General features: G+C 42.5%; 1 protein-coding gene across 1 annotated transcript; it reads left to right on the forward strand.

Annotated features, from left to right (window-relative positions):
• The first annotated feature begins 293 nt into the window (after positions 1-293).
• THBS1 (thrombospondin 1) lies at positions 294-16,374 on the forward strand. The gene is made up of 22 exons (XM_065635072.1): positions 294-431; positions 596-687; positions 1,412-1,989; positions 2,547-2,622; positions 2,860-3,056; positions 3,236-3,361; positions 4,927-5,020; positions 5,347-5,520; positions 5,910-6,086; positions 6,410-6,583; positions 6,772-6,899; positions 7,025-7,177; positions 7,711-7,929; positions 8,468-8,575; positions 8,962-9,121; positions 9,490-9,608; positions 11,304-11,538; positions 11,904-12,131; positions 12,286-12,557; positions 12,964-13,061; positions 13,167-13,306; positions 14,000-16,374. The coding sequence occupies exons 2-22, from the start codon at positions 621-623 to the stop codon at positions 14,005-14,007; spliced, it is 3,531 nt and encodes a 1,176-aa protein (XP_065491144.1). The 5' UTR covers positions 294-431; positions 596-620; the 3' UTR covers positions 14,008-16,374.

Raw genomic sequence — 16,374 nt, forward strand, 5'->3', positions numbered from 1 at the left:
GCGCCCGGTGCGCGGCCGAGCGGCGGCCGCCGGGCTCCGCCGGACAAGCGCTGTGCGAGCTCGCGGGGCGCCCCCAAGCGGCGCTGCCGCCCGCTCCGCCGGCCGGCGGGGCACGGCCAGACCCGCGGCAGCCCGGGCCCGCCCCTGTGCAAAGCTGCCTCTGGCCGCGGAGCCACCGGCTCCCGCCCCCCGCTTCCTGCCCCGCCGCCGCTGATTGGCCCGCCGCGCGCCCAGGAATGCGAGCCACCCTTTAAAGGCGCGCGCGGCGGCGGGTGTCGGCAGTGCCCGGAGCGCTCGTGCTGCCCGCCGCCCCGCCAGCCCGGGTCCCGCCGCCCGCCGTCCCGCGCCGGACAGCCCAGCGCCGCCACAGGATATTGGTAGCCGGAGGTGTGGGAGGCCGGCCCTGCCCGCCCGGATCGCTCTCCTCGGAGGTAAGTGCTGAAGAGGCTCCCGCCGCGCTCGCTGTCCCCTGCGCCCAGCGGGGCTCAGCTGCCCCGTCCCCGCTGCGCAGCCGTCCTGCCTGCGCGGAACCCCGGGGCCGCTGGGGTCGGCGCGCTGGGCGGTAGGTGACCTTCTTCCTTCTGCCTGTCCCCAGGCCGGTTCAGAGACAGACCTTTGCCATGGGGCCAGCGACTGTTCTCTTCCTCCTCCTCATGCTCGGCATCTCGGAGGCCAAGCGCACCGCAGGTAAGCGCAGCTCTGTGCTGGTACTCGGCGCAGTCAGGGAAGGGAAAAAAAAACCAACCACTTCTTGGTGTAGACAGTGAACTTGTGCTTGGTGATGAGCTCCAAAGCTTTCAGTGAACAAAGGCTTTTTAACCCGAGCATCATCTGATTGGGAACAGGAGACTACCTCTGGTGTGGCATTTGTGTAACCTACAGAAACACAGAGTCTCCAGCACTTGAGCGTGTAGCTTGTCCACCTGTGTGTTGGGCAGAGGAAAGGGGAACGCAACGCAGGGACTGGGTGAAGAAGGAACAGGGCAGTAGGTGCTGTCATGCTGCTATAGAGAAGCTGCTACTGTGCTTGCCGTTGCCCAGCTGGACTAAGCCAGCTCACTTTGCTGTATCCTAGCATGGGAATATTGCAGTCTGGGCTTCTGCTGTCTATTTCTACTCCGCTGGAGTCTGGCGAGGTGCTAGAACAGCCGCTACCTTTGTGTGTCAGTCAGCGGGTACCTGGCACTCCTGTGCCGACTGGCTCCTGTACAAGAATGCACATGTACTGCTGCACAGCAGCTTCTGGTGGGACTGCCGAACCATGGGAGCTACTGGCAGCACTCTAATACGAGGCGCTGTGCCTTGCATGGTGTGCGCCACAAGCCAGTATGTTAAGCAATCTCGGGAGAAATGTATCTACTCAGACTCTCCTTGTCTCTCGCTCATGATGCTTCTTCTGGTCTCCCTGCAGAGTCCAGGAGTGATGATAACAGTGTCTTCGATCTCTTTGAGCTCATTGGTTTCATCCGGAAGGGAGCTGGGCGCCGGGCACCCGGGGTGCACCTGGTGAAGGGACCAGAACCCTCAAGCCCTGCTTACCGCATTGAAGACGCCAGTCACATTCCTGCTGTCCCTGACTCCAAGTTCCAAGACTTATTAGATGCCATCCATGCTGAGAAGGGCTTCATCCTCCTGGCCAATCTCCGGCAAGCCAAGAAGAGTAGAGGCACGCTGCTGTCTGTGGAGCAGAAGGATGGCTCTGGTCATGTCTTCAGTCTAGTATCAAATGGCAAGGCAGGCACCCTGGACCTGAGCCTTTCTGGTGATGGCAAGCAGCAGTTAGTGTCAGTAGAGGATGCCTTGCTGGCTACAGGACACTGGAAGAACATCACCTTGTTTGTGCAGGAGGACCGGGCTCAGCTCTATGTGGGGTGTGAGAAAATGGAGAATGCTGAACTGGACATCCCCATCCAGAACATCTTCACTAGGGACCTGGCCAGCAGTGCCAGGCTCCGTATTGCCAAAGGAGGAGTCAATGACAACTTCCAGGTAAGACTTTCACTTATGTTTTTTCCTTGTGTTGTCAGTCATCTACCTTGAAGGTGCGTTAGCTGCTCAACCAGCCTAAATAGCTACAAAGAAATGGGTAACAGGGAGAAAGGGTTCTACTACTGACTCGTTTGTGCACATCTGATATGGACCACTTCTAAATCTACTAAACTTAATAATGGAGTTTGAAGGGCGAAGCATCAGATTTGCAGGGATAGAACTTTCTGCAGCAATAAGAAGGCACTGAAGCTTCCAGACATGTAGTTGTAGCTTCATTGCTCAGCTTCCTATATGAGATTCAAGAATTCATGGTTGTTTTCCCTTCCTGCCTGGAGAGCTGCCAGGTCCTTGTGGTCAAGGATGAGAATGTTAGGAAGCAGGTCTTATTATCATGAAGGAGAATAAAGCAATGTATTTCATTTTTGCCATCTGTTTGTCACGCAATGACTTTTCGTGATCTTATGTGACCTTAAATGTCTACAAGCTCTCTCCATGCAAGTTGAACCCCTTTCCCTTGCAGTTGCTGCAAGTAGCTGTAATTCTTCCTCTGTCCACAGGGACTGCTGCAGAATGTGCGGTTTGTGTTTGGAACAACTCTGGAAACTATCCTGAGGAACAAAGGCTGCTCCAGCTGTAAGTTTGCAATCTCTTGAATCCAATGACCTATTAAAAATAAGATTCCTCATTACATTAGAAAGACAAGTTGAAACAGAACTCAGAGGTATGCTGACACGCAAATCCACGTTGCGTAAGAAATAAGATTCTGCAGGCGCCCTAATGAATCTGATGGCAGCTGCTTAGCAGGTATTACCCTGAAATGATAAATGCACATGGTAAAAAATGCATTTACTTTATGCTTTTGTCTTTTAGCCACTAATGCAATCATTACTTTGGACAACCCCATCAATGGTTCCAGCCCAGCTATCCGCACTAATTACATCGGCCATAAAACAAAGGACATCCAAGCAGTCTGTGGTTTTTCCTGTGATGAACTAACAAATATGTTTGTGGAACTGCAAGGGCTCCGGTCCATGGTTACAACGCTTCAAGACAGAGTTCGCAAAGTGGTGAGTGTTGGTTAAATTCATGATACCTTTCATAACTGGCAGTTAGTGAATGAATTAAAACCTGTACATTGACAACCTGGATAAACAGTAACAACTTTATAAGTGTTGTGGGAAAGGGTGTTTTCTGTATTAACTTCTAAATATCTTCTCTCCCCTGCTCCTCCTTCTCCCCCTGCAAGACTGAAGAAAATGAACTCATTGCCAAAGTGGTCCAGATCACTCCTGGAGTATGCATTCATAATGGAATCTTGCACAAGAATAAAGAAGAGTGGACCATTGACAGCTGCACTGAATGCACCTGCCAGGTAAGATTCCTTACATGCATCAATCCTCTGTATATAAGTTAATGAGCTGAAATTAACAGATACTTCTAAATAACATTATTTGTTAGAAAGAGTGAATCTTACACAGGACTGAGCATACTAAAGTATCCAGAGAATTATTTAGTTTATTTCATCCTACTAGATCTCTGGAATAAAGGCAGCTTTCATACAGTGTTATAACAGCAGTGCATCAACAGCTGTATAAAGTTATATAAAACATCGCTCTGATACAGCTGTTAATGCACTTTTAGTTCCTTGTTTTGGGGAATACCTGTACTCTTTATATAAATTCATGAGTAAACTGAAAGTCAGCATCAATAGAACAAATTTATAGTACTGTCAGCTTTCCTTTCTGGAATACTTTGGATCCACTTTCTGTCCTCACTGAACCTCCTGCTGGCTTAGTAGGAAAAGACATTCTAGTGCTCAGTAAAGGCTCTTAAACTTACAATGTTTTCCTTTGTCTAACAGCTGCTTCTAGCTATGTCCTATTAGCTGTTACAGATTATATGGAGCAGCAATCCCTTCCAGATTTCAGTTTAGCCGTTTAAATCCCAGGATCACCTGGCAAGATATTTATACTTTGTGTTTCGCTTCTGTGAAAGGTGGTAAAAGTACACCAAAACATACGGTTTCAGAGTTTCTTTAAACTCTTTGCTTGCTCCCTTTAACTATAAGCATACATTAATAAAAGCATCTTGGAGTACCAGTCTACCAGAATGGATTAAGTAGCCTGCTGCTGCTTACAAACTAGAAGGCTGAGTATTTGTACATGTGCAATCCACAGCACCTCACCAAGACCTGCTTTTGCTTTTATAGGTCTCTACATTTTTTTTTTTTTTTTGTCTTCTAGTCAGCAAATGATACTGTGACTTCTGTGTTTGCCTCTTTTCAACCAACCCTCTTACTCAATGTTAGCTGTAATTGCCTTAATACAGTCTTTTGCTTGGGGAGATTAAAATAGTAATCATGAGAGTGTTCTGACCAAGCTGCTACCTTCAAGAAGCAAAACTCCAGGCTGCCCTTTAGCTCTCATTGAGATTGGAGGTGGGTTTTCTTACCCTGTCTGCTTGGCTTAAAGATCAAAGACCTCTAAGTATAAGTTATAGATTTCATGGCTTTTGAGCAGAGTCCACTAAACTCATTTTATCTTTACCATATAATCAGCTTAAATCCATATTAACTGAAAAGAAATTTGGCTTCTCATTCTTGTTTCATTCCCTTGAAGTCTGACCTTGTACTTTGGGTATCACATGATAGTCTTTTACTCTGGCCAGCATCTGGTAGCTACTCTTGATCAACTTCTGCAAAACCAATACTTCTGCTCTTGACGGAAAAATAATGGGTTAGAATTGGAATGAGATCAAGTTTGACTAAAAATACCTGGGACTAGCCTTGAGTTTTATTAGCTCTAAATACAAGAGTGTCTGGTTTAGATGTGCTATTGAGTCTTAAAGTGCTGCAAAAAGATCTCTTTATCACTTAACCAGGCTCCAGACATAGTTTATATTCCACTTGCTTATTGCAGTTCTCACAATTCTTTATAGAACTCTGCCACTATATGCCGGAAAGTGTCCTGTCCTCTCATGCCTTGTTCCAATGCCACTGTGCCTGATGGGGAGTGCTGCCCGCGATGCTGGCGTAAGTACTTAACAATACCTTCACGTTCCTATAGCACTTGGCTTCATCTAGATAGATGCAGGCTGCTCTAAAGTGTGCCACAACTGGATATAACCTTGCATCACTGGCATAAGTTTAGCCTGAATGCCTCTTTGAGGTTAATCACTTAGATGATGCATGTGAGCAATGAAACTTTTGAGTTTGTGGCCTTTATCTTGTACAAGAAAGGAAGATTCATGTGGCTTTTGAGGAAAGTTGTGTCCTTTTTGGTGGAGAAGAGGGATGGGAGAAAAGACTATGGAAAAATGCATACCTGGATTCTTATTTGGAGCTGTATCCCTCTGCAGCTAGCGACTATGCAGATGATGGATGGTCTCCATGGTCTGAATGGACTTCATGTTCTGTGACCTGTGGGAATGGGATTCAGCAGAGAGGCCGATCCTGTGACAGTCTCAATAACCGCTGTGAAGGGTCTTCTGTACAGACTCGGACTTGCCACCTTCAGGAGTGCGATAAGAGATGTAAGTACTTCATCTGCTCACACCAGTAATAAAACAGAGGCCGCTTTTGTTGGCTTAATGTTAACACCAAAGATATCCCATGTAGCCCTGTCACTGAGACGGAGCGCTGGCTTCTAGCTTTAAGAACTTGTGTTAATTAGTTAAAGGGAAGGAGATAGTTGATGCAGTAAATAGGCACATTTGGGCGCTGCTTCCAGGAGAAGATTTGAGGCCAGTTTAGATATGCAGTTTCTCTAGTGACAAAACAACTTGAGCTGTGATGGTGCTGAGGCTACCTGATGTATATGGAGTCTTTGCACAGTTCTCATGTTGGCTATGTCCTACGTGCTGTGCAGCTGAAGTCTGTTCTTCAGAAACTCTGATCAATAACAGACATCTCTCTCTTGTAGTTAAACAAGATGGTGGCTGGAGTCACTGGTCACCATGGTCGTCATGTTCTGTCACTTGTGGCACGGGCATCATCACTAGAATTCGTCTCTGCAACTCTCCAGTACCACAGCTGAATGGCAAACCTTGTGAGGGTGAGGCAAGAGAAAACAAATCCTGCCAGAAAGATCCTTGCCCAAGTAAGTGTGTCCAGATGGTAACTACTATTTGGTAGCTTAAACGGTGAACTTCCTGTGTAGTTGCTATATAATCTTTCTAGTAATCCTCTCTCTTTAAACTTAGATGTGGGCAAGGTAAAACCTCACAGGATAGTTTCAGATGAAACTGATCTATTTAGATGAAACTAAACTGTTTTCTATGACTCTTTCATGGAGTCCATTAATTCTGTCATTTATGTCTGAAGTGCTCTTACTACAAAAGTAATAGTCATTAGTCAGGTAGATTCTAGTTGTACCACCAAATTTAAAGCAATACGTCTCTTCTAACTTCTATCTCCCTTTAGTTAACGGCAACTGGGGACCATGGTCTCCGTGGGACGCTTGCACAGTGACATGTGGAGGAGGACTGCAAAAACGTAGCCGTCTCTGCAATAATCCTGAGCCTCAGTATGGTGGGAAGACTTGTGTAGGTGAAGCTAAAGGGACTCAGGTCTGCAACAAACAGGACTGTCCAATTGGTGAGTATCCACTTTCTCATAAACATCTGGAGGTTGTGAACAATCTTGAAAATACTGATTAAAAAAATTGACATAAGTCCGTAAAACACAAGTGCTAATATTTTAAACCAGCATATATCAGCCAAGTACTGTAGTGTAGCACCATGGTAAGTGTCCATCATCTTAATGCTCTCTCCTTTGTTTCTCAGATGGGTGTCTGTCCAATCCCTGCTTTGCGGGGACTACATGTACCAGCTCCCCTGATGGTTCCTGGAAGTGTGGTGACTGTCCTGCTGGCTACCATGGTGATGGTGTCCACTGCCAAGATATTGATGAGGTAAGAAAAGTAGAGTTTGGCTCTCGAAAGGTAGTGAAAGAAAACAGGAATCCTAAGAGAATAAAATCCCGGTGTGTTATAACACTAACTGTTGTTCTCCTTTACCTCAAACTCTTGCATTTCAGTGCAAAGAGGTTCCTGACGCCTGCTTTGTCTTCAACGGAGTGCACAGATGTGAGAACACTGACCCTGGGTACAACTGTCTGCCTTGTCCACCACGTTTCACTGGGACACAACCGTTTGGTCGCAGTGTTGAGGATGCCATGGCTAACAAACAGGTATTGTCAACTTGAGAACTGCTCTGGGTTATGAAATCTCAGAAGGTTTCTAGACAATAGAAAGCATCTATGCATTTCAGGGAAGAAGAACTTGGTACATTTAATGAAACACCATCCTCTGTGATACAGAACAGATGGAGCATTAAGCAGTTTCTATTGGAGTTCAAAATGATTTTTAAAAATCACTGTCATTCTCAGCCATGGCAGGTTCAGATGTTATACATATTTAGGAGAGTAATTCAATCAGTATTCACTTATGATACAACAACATGTGCCTTAGAGGTATTTTAGTGATCAGTGCCATTTGAAGATAAATACAGTTTGAACAAGAAAAAATAAGTGCCAAGACTGCTACTGGAGTTGCAGAGTGGAACAAAGTAATGTATGAGGCTTTTCCTTTTTTCTTTTTTTCTGATTGAAGGATCTCTGATCAAAAAAAGCATATATTCTCCATGTTTTATTTGAATCTCTAGGGGAAAAGTGAGGGATAAAAAGATGTTTCCAGTGAATTTAATTTCTGTGTGGTCTTCTAGGTCTGCAAGCCACGTAATCCATGCACAGATGGAACACATGATTGCAACAAGAATGCCAAATGCAATTACCTTGGGCACTTCAGCGATCCCATGTATCGCTGTGAATGTAAACCAGGCTATGCTGGCAATGGCATAATCTGTGGAGAAGATACTGACTTGGATGGATGGCCAAATGAGAATCTTGTTTGTGTTGCCAATGCCACTTACCACTGCAAAAAAGTAAGTTTATCTACCATTATTACAGCCTAGCTGAGAAATATACAAAATATGTTATGTTTGAGGTATAAAGTGAATCTCTATCTAGTTAGAGCTATTAAGCTATCCTCTCTGCAAATAAATCTGGTAAAATACCCTTGTGTGTAGGGATACCATTGTCAAGGTTTTGCTGGGAGGTTCTTGCTGTTGATTTAGATATTCTAGCAATATGGGGAAAAAAAAGAAGCCTGACACAATTACGAATGTTTGTTATAAGTGTTCTAGAAATAATCTAGTTTAGGCTATACTTATATCAGCTTTGCCCTGACAGATTATCTGTCTCTCTGGGGAGAAAAAGGGGGTAAGATTCTCAAAAGGAGCCAAATCTGTGTTTTAAAAATGATTTGAACTGTGGCTTTTCCAACACATACCCTCAAAAATACTAGATGAAATTGAGAGAGCTGCAATAAGATAACACCTGCCTAACAGTTATATTTTACCTGCCTAAAACCCTATTGTAATCATGCCAGGAGTAAACACGTGTTTACTTTGTCCTTTCTAGGATAACTGCCCTAATCTGCCCAACTCTGGGCAGGAAGACTACGATAAGGATGGGATTGGTGATGCCTGTGACAATGATGACGATGATGATGGTATTCCTGATGACCGGGTAAGATAACACAAAAGAACAGCCTTTGAGAATGTAGCTCTCCCATTCCCCTTCCTAAGGCTGGGGTCTAGCTTCTTACCTTAAGATTAAGAGAGGACCACAGGAAATTTCTGGCACTGACAGCTATCCTAAAAACCTTAAGATATGCATAACTATGCAGACAAACTTTCTGCAGCTGGTTAAGCTCTGGAAGTGAATCTTAATCTTTATTTGGTCATTCCCACATTGATGCAGGCAATGGGATGTCTCGAGATAAAAGCTTTCTAGTTTTAACACTTTTCTGCCTTTCATTTCTCCTTTCGTATAGTGGTACAAGCATAAGCAGACTCTGGTTAAAGTGTTAATTTCATGCTTTTCAAAGCTTGGCTTCTTTCTTGCTCTTGCAGGACAACTGTCCATTCATCTACAACCCACAGCAGTATGACTATGACAGGGATGAAGTGGGTGACCGCTGTGATAACTGCCCCTACAATCACAACCCTGATCAAACAGACACTGACAACAATGGAGAAGGAGATGCATGTGCAGTTGATATTGATGGAGATGGTAGGTGGCCTCTAATCACTCCTTTAGATGGTTTTCTAATCATGAGTTGATCAAATACATCCAATGTACCACTGATTTCCCACCAGAATTTCATCCTTGAACACACAAAAGTTGGGGGTTTTTTGTTTGTTTGGTGGTTCCAGGACACAAAGACTACTAACGTAGCAGTTATAGCTAATGGAAATTCACTTTGAAATATACACACTTGGGCACAGTTTGGCAGAGCTAGTGATGAGTCAAGGTTCAAAGCTTTCAAATGCTGTTCAAACTGCTTTCAGAAATTTATTTAAAAGTTTGTGGCTTTATACAGTCCTTTGCAGTATTTAGATGTTTGACTTAACGTTCATGAACTCTCCTTAATTTTTCAGGGGTCCTTAATGAAGTGGACAACTGCCAATATGTCTACAATGTAGACCAGAGGGATACAGACTTGGATGGTGTTGGAGATCAGTGTGATAACTGTCCTCTGGAACACAATCCTGACCAGGTAGGGGATTTGCATTATATAAATAGAAGATGTGTGCTATAAAAAATATAGTATATTGTAGAAAATATGTGAACAGGTTACAGCTTTATTTTGACTTGTCACCAATCATTCTTATTAATTTGCCAAATGATGCCTGTATCAAATAACATGCCCTCACAGTTCAAACAGCTGTTAGGTATTTTCTGAAAAGTAACTCTAGTGAAGATCTTGGAGACTACTGCATGTACTAGTCTCCTAAATGTTTCTTAGGTTTGTCAGTTGAAGTGATTCTCATAGTAAGGATATGAAAGTCCTGGGAGCATTGTATGAAATCCAGGTAGGTAGGCACTACCCTTTTCATAGCCTGTGGTGAGGTGTTCACTTAAACAAAAAGTTGCACTTTAAGCTTTGTCCTTAAGTCTGAAATAGCTGCATTTCAAAAGATAATGTTTCTACTGGTAAATTGAAGGCAGCACAGGTTGCTTTTCTCCAAGGAGGAGGTGTATTCTGACACTTTAAAAATTCTCCTTCACAACATCTGGGGGGAATCCAGACTCTCTCACAAATTGCTTGTTCAAAAATGTCTGACGGCAGAAGTAGATAAAGCCTGTGCCATCCTGTCAAAGCTCTAAGTTTAATAGCTTCAGGGACATAACTGGAATGTTTGAAGCATTAGAAAAGCAGTTGCAAATTAGCGGAATCTAGTGTAGTATGGTCATGTAGCCTAAAAGCAGCGTTACTTGAAGAATTTAAACAGGTAGTATAAAATGTCTTAGTCTTTGTCTCTTGCTTTCCTACTTCCCCACCGTCAGGTGGAAAGTGCCTGAAGATCCTTTCTACTTTCTTCTCCATGACTTACAGGCAATGTTTCTCTTAACACTTTGGAATCTTAATGTAATTCTCTAAAGGTTTCTCAAACACTTTTCTAATAAAGTTCTAGAAGAGAAGGTAGTAGATTTCAAATGGCAGAAGGAGTAGTTATTGAAGTAGTTATTGAAGCTGAGTGGTATGCCTTCTGCCTACACTAACACCAGGGTCATCCACCAGTGATGACAAGACTACCAGACTAAGCCTTGGGGCAGCCTTAGGGATGACTGGATTGCTTTTCTTATTTCAGAAGCTGCCTAAACAAATGGCTGGCTAAAATACATGAGCAGCAAGTACAGTAGTTCATGCCATCTTTGGCCACTAAAGGAATAATTGTCTTGACTGAGTCGGGGGCATGAAAAGCATTATAGGCTTTTATGACAAAGAAAATTATGGTATGGTGTGGTAGCTGTAAAATCAAGACTCAGTAGGCTACGTTTTAATGTTAGAGTCTCTACTGGCTAAGTACAGGGTAGCATTTCCCTTATCTGGCCCTTGGAACCAGGGAGTTGCTAGAGAAGGTGAGAGGTAAAGGACCCTATGTCTAGTCTGGTAGACTAGTGACAGAAGAGTCACTTGGCAGAAGGGTCAAGAGAAGCTGATGACCACTCTGTTTTCTGCTGCTGTGGATCGAAGTTAAAACCAGGGCAACACTGAAGTAGCCCCAAAGCAGTTAGCACAGGCAGCTTTAAGTAAATGTGTACTAATCCTCACACTTCACTACATCCCTCTTAGCTCTTGCTAAAGCAAGCAGAAATCCCAATTAATTCTAGTTATTAAGGCTCACGTTTTGGCCTCTTTTTAACTGAGTTTTTTAAATGTTCTTTTTTTTTTTTTCCTCTTTCTTAGGAAGACACTGATTCTGACCTCATAGGTGATCAGTGTGACAATAACCAGGATATAGATGAAGATGGCCATCAAAATAATCTTGATAACTGCCCCTATGTGCCCAATGCCAATCAAGCTGACCATGATAAGGATGGAAAAGGTGACGCCTGTGACCATGATGATGACAATGATGGTATCCCAGATGACAAAGATAACTGCAGATTGGTTGCCAACCCAGATCAAGCCGATTCTGATGGTAAGATGGCCAGTATCATAGTAAAGTTTTTAAGAGTATCTTCCAATAGTTTGCTATATTTTTTGACACTATTTAGGATAGGAAAAAAACTTAAGTAACAAAAAGATAGAATGTCTGTACCGTTGTTATAGTATTCCTCAGGAGTCAAAAAACAATATAAAAATGGCCATATATCCAACTTGTTCCTAAGTCACTATCAGCAGCTGGAGTGAAAGGGCATTTATACAGCAGCTGTTGTGGCTTCTGTAGTGCCTGCCAGCAGGACCTTGGCAGTCAGAGATCCGCAGTTAAGATTTCAACTCCAAGTTGTAAGATTTGGAAACAAACAACAGCGATATAATAGTGAAATTACTTGTGTCTTGCAGGTGATGGACGTGGAGATGCTTGCAAAGATGACTTCGACCAAGACAGTGTGCCAGACATTGATGATATCTGTCCTGAAAACGTGGACATTAGTGAGACTGATTTCCGAAAATTTCAGATGATTCCCCTGGATCCCAAAGGAACATCCCAAAATGATCCAAACTGGGTGGTTCGTCACCAGGGCAAAGAACTGGTTCAGACAGTCAACTGTGACCCTGGCCTTGCAGTGGGTAAGGGGAAGATTTTAACTCTAACAATAATTACACTGTTGCTTGTCGTTTGGTTGAGGTTGGGGGGAGGGAAGAACCTGAGACACTATTAAGGAATTGTTTAATAACCACGAAAGAGCAGCGCCTAAAACTTTCTCCTTTAATGCCCCCCTAGGTTTTGATGAATTCAATGCTGTGGACTTCAGTGGCACCTTCTTCATCAATACAGAGAGGGATGACGATTATGCTGGCTTTGTATTTGGCTACCAATCTAGCAGTCGTTTCTATGTTGTCATGTGGAAGCAGATCACCCAGTCTTACTGGGACTCCACACCAACGAAAGCTCAAGGCTACTCTGGTCTCTCCATCAAAGTTGTGAATTCTACCACTGGTCCAGGAGAACACCTTCGTAATGCTCTGTGGCACACAGGCAACACTCCAGGCCAGGTAAGAGTGGCACTTCGATTACCTTCTCTGTGCACTGCAAGGCAGGCTGTTCTTCCAACAAGTTAGACACTTACAGGGGCTCTGCACATGCTGATCAGAATGGCATACTTTTCTTGGCAAGACCAGTAACTTTGTAGTGATCCCCAATCATGCAAAATATTGTATAAAATTAACAGGATTGCATGCTGCAGGCAGGCTTGTCAGCAGCAGTCAATCAATTGTTTCTGGAATTGTGGAGTAGTTTCCTATTTAAAAGTAAATTTAAACACAGTTGATTTCAAAAGACCAAGTTACAGAGCTTAATGATTTTAAGCCTTTGCTAGTCATGATCGTCAAGGCACCTTCACATCAAAATAATAGCTGTGTTATCCCAGCCCTTTAGTTAATAAAAACTATTCTTTCGTAGGTGAGAACTTTGTGGCATGACCCTCGTCACATAGGCTGGAAAGACTTCACTGCATACAGATGGCGTCTTAGCCATAGACCAAAGACTGGTTACATCAGGTGAGCATCATTCTCTTATCTTACGTCCACTTTCCTTGTGATAGTTACTTCTGTAGAACCTAACAGAAGCTTATCAGAGATGATTGACCTATTGTCTCTTTGTAGGGTTGTAATGTACGAAGGGAAGAAAATCATGGCAGACTCGGGACCAATCTATGATAAAACCTATGCTGGTGGTCGACTAGGATTGTTTGTCTTCTCTCAAGAAATGGTGTTCTTCTCAGATCTTAAATATGAATGCAGAGGTAAGGGAGACACTGTATTTAAGAGATCCTATATAAATGAATTGGTTCAAGAAAGTTGCTCTCAACAAAAATAGAATGGATCAGGAAATAAGAGCTAAGAGGAAAAGTTCATCTATGATCTTTCATGGCTTGATGTCAAGCAAGTTCTGCAGGCAGAAAGAAGGCACCTTTTTGATAAGTTCTTCACAGTTAGAAGTTTAAATGTATAAAATCTAAGTATATTGCTATACTGTTATTTCAAAGTATCAGAAATCCATGTTAAGATATTTCATATCTGGAACTTGAATCATCTTTAAAATGCTGACTAGAATGAATCAACATGGCTGACTAAGTCCAAGGTGAAAATACAAAACACTAAGTTTAGCAAGCAAGAGAGTAATGTCTGACATACAAAAACCTGATTTCCTTAAAAGCAAGCAAAGTAGAAGGTTGTCCATATGTTGCACTCTTGCAGTTCATTGGAGATAAGTGCATATGACTAGTTCCAGGTGCCCCAGTCTTCTCAAATTATTACTTCATTATGTAATGGTTACATAGGCTAGATTCCGAAGTTAACTCAAGAGAGGGTACCTAATCACTTCCTGTTTTCATTACCAGTATGTTCTTTACAAATGTCTCTATAGAGATTAATGTCTCAGACATAATCATGCATAATACACAGAAAAATTTCTTTTTTTTTCTTCTTCTTCACAGATCCATAATCACAAGGTTATTGGATCCTGGGACTATCTTAAAATGCTGGTATTGCACCTTCTGAAACGTTTAGCCTTACAAATCCTGGGACCGTTATATTATTCCTTCCTTTCTTCTTTCTGTGTAAACGTGGACTCGAAACACATGACCTGCCTCAAGAGAATGCTTTTGGGAGAACGAAAGTGAGAACATACTTGGTATCTGACCTCTGCTGAAGTGGAAGGAAACAAATGTGTCTTGCAAATGAGAATTATCTTCACTGAACAAGCACACTTCTTTCAGTAGGAAAGACATTTGTTTGCTGTTTATCACAGTGCAGTGTCACTGCCTCTCTAACTGGAGGTCCCATGGAGTAGCATTTTGTAAAAAGAACATCTTTGGATGTGCTATGGACTACTTAAACTGAAGACCTTTCATTGTGTGGGGAAAAGGGGTTTTGGGTGGGAGGGTGAACTCCAAGTCTTTTTACTTTATGGGGGAGAGGAATCTTTTTAATGAGGGCTGCACTACCTTAGTTTACATCCATTTAACTTGGAGGAATTATTATTGCTCTGTATGTCATATCTTTCAGATGAAAACACAGGTTTTTACTCTGTTTGTAGTGAGCTAGATCAGCTGCTCTATTACACAGGACAAAACAGATATCCTAAAATGGATTACAATGGTGGGAGGGGGAAAGAGGATAAAAACTGGCACACTGGATCGCACCAGCTTTGGAAGAACAGGGATTTACAATTAGATTCTGTTTTTTCCTGATTAGATGCAGATCTTTCTTACGTTTAAATGTTTTCTTTCAGATATGGTGCCACAAAGCACCACCATCTCAGCTAGCACTGTGCTGACTTTAAGGAAACCAGCACGTGCTTCACTTTTTATGGTTAAAAAGGCACAAAAACAATAGTAATGAAAACATTCCTTTTCTACATGCCATAGATGCTTTAAACCCCTCACTTCTTTGGAGGGGAGGGGAAGGGGCCTGTAGATAAAATACTGAAAGTAAAAAATATTTATTTTTACCTATCCTTGATGTTATAATAACTGAGGGATTGATTAAAATAACAAGAAATGCGTCAAGACTATCCACCTAATCATTGTTACAAGTCTTTATGACTGTAAGATTGTAAATACAGATTATTTATTAACTCTGTTCTGTATTGAAGCTAGAGAGGGTTTAGTTGAGAGAAAAAAAAAAAAACCAACAACCTTGTCTGGAGCAGATAGTGGTGATGTATTTGTTACATAGAGCAATTTTCCCACAAAGGCTTTGAGGTGCAAGGAAAAGTAGTGGTGTGGAGAATGGGATGTTTTTCTCAGTCTGAGCTCAGCGTTGGCTTTTCCTTTCTTTGAGCAAGGCAGTCAGTAGCCGTTCCGCACTGCGAAAATGCAAGTCCCTGTAGATGGTGGCAGTTCCTGTCGCCCGTCCGCAGCGCTAGAGACGAGGGAAGGCCAGTCACCGGCAGAGCGGTGATTTAGTGCCGGGAGGTGTCTGCGGTGCTTGACCACTGGTCAGTGGGCCAGACACAAAACCAGAATTCCTGCCCTGAGGAGCCTGCAGAGAGAAGCATGATGAGTGTAGTCAGTGACTGCTCAAACTGGCTGTTTGTGCTGCTGCACGCTAATTGTTGTAACTAGCAATGTGCAGCGACAAAAGGAATTCTTCATGGACTAGACAGAATTTCAGGAGCAGCTTGCAAAAGAGGGAGAGGGCTTGATGTACATTAACGGAAGACTGGTTTCCCCAATGGAAGGGGCCGCATCCTTATAACTATAATATTTCCTTGTCTCTTCAGAAAAGGAAAAGAAATGAATACAGTGAAAGTTTTACGTACAAATATTACCTCATTGTTGTGTAACTGAGAAAAATCTTTGGATTAAGCAGAGTTCAAATGTCTAACAAACTTTAAAGCTACTGTAGTACTAAGAAGTTAATGCTGTACATAGTCAAAATTTCTTTGCAGAAAATGTATTCCCAGTAAGGAAATGGTGTTGGAAAAAAAAAGTCAAATTCAGTTTCTAATGTTGTGTTATATTTTTTCCAGTCATCTTGTATACCATTGCTTGTATTTTTATAAATTATTTTTCTCATTGCCATTTTAATAGTTAATCACATAATTGTGTAGATACGCTATTTAAATAATTTATCATGAAATGCTACCTGTAGAGTTAGTATTTCTATTTTTATAAAATGTTTGCACACTGAAGATTTTTTTTTTTGCTTCCCTCCTCCCAATATTTTTGCTAGTGTAATTTTCTAAGAACATGCTTTTTTTGTAAACATTTTTAACCATTTTCCATTTTAAAGTTGTGTAAGTTGTACAATAAAGCTTCTTACATACATACAAAAAACAATAAACCAACAAGGACATTTATATTTA

Source organism: Caloenas nicobarica, chromosome 5, assembly GCF_036013445.1.
Source record: "Caloenas nicobarica isolate bCalNic1 chromosome 5, bCalNic1.hap1, whole genome shotgun sequence".
Lineage (NCBI taxonomy): Eukaryota > Metazoa > Chordata > Aves > Columbiformes > Columbidae > Caloenas > Caloenas nicobarica.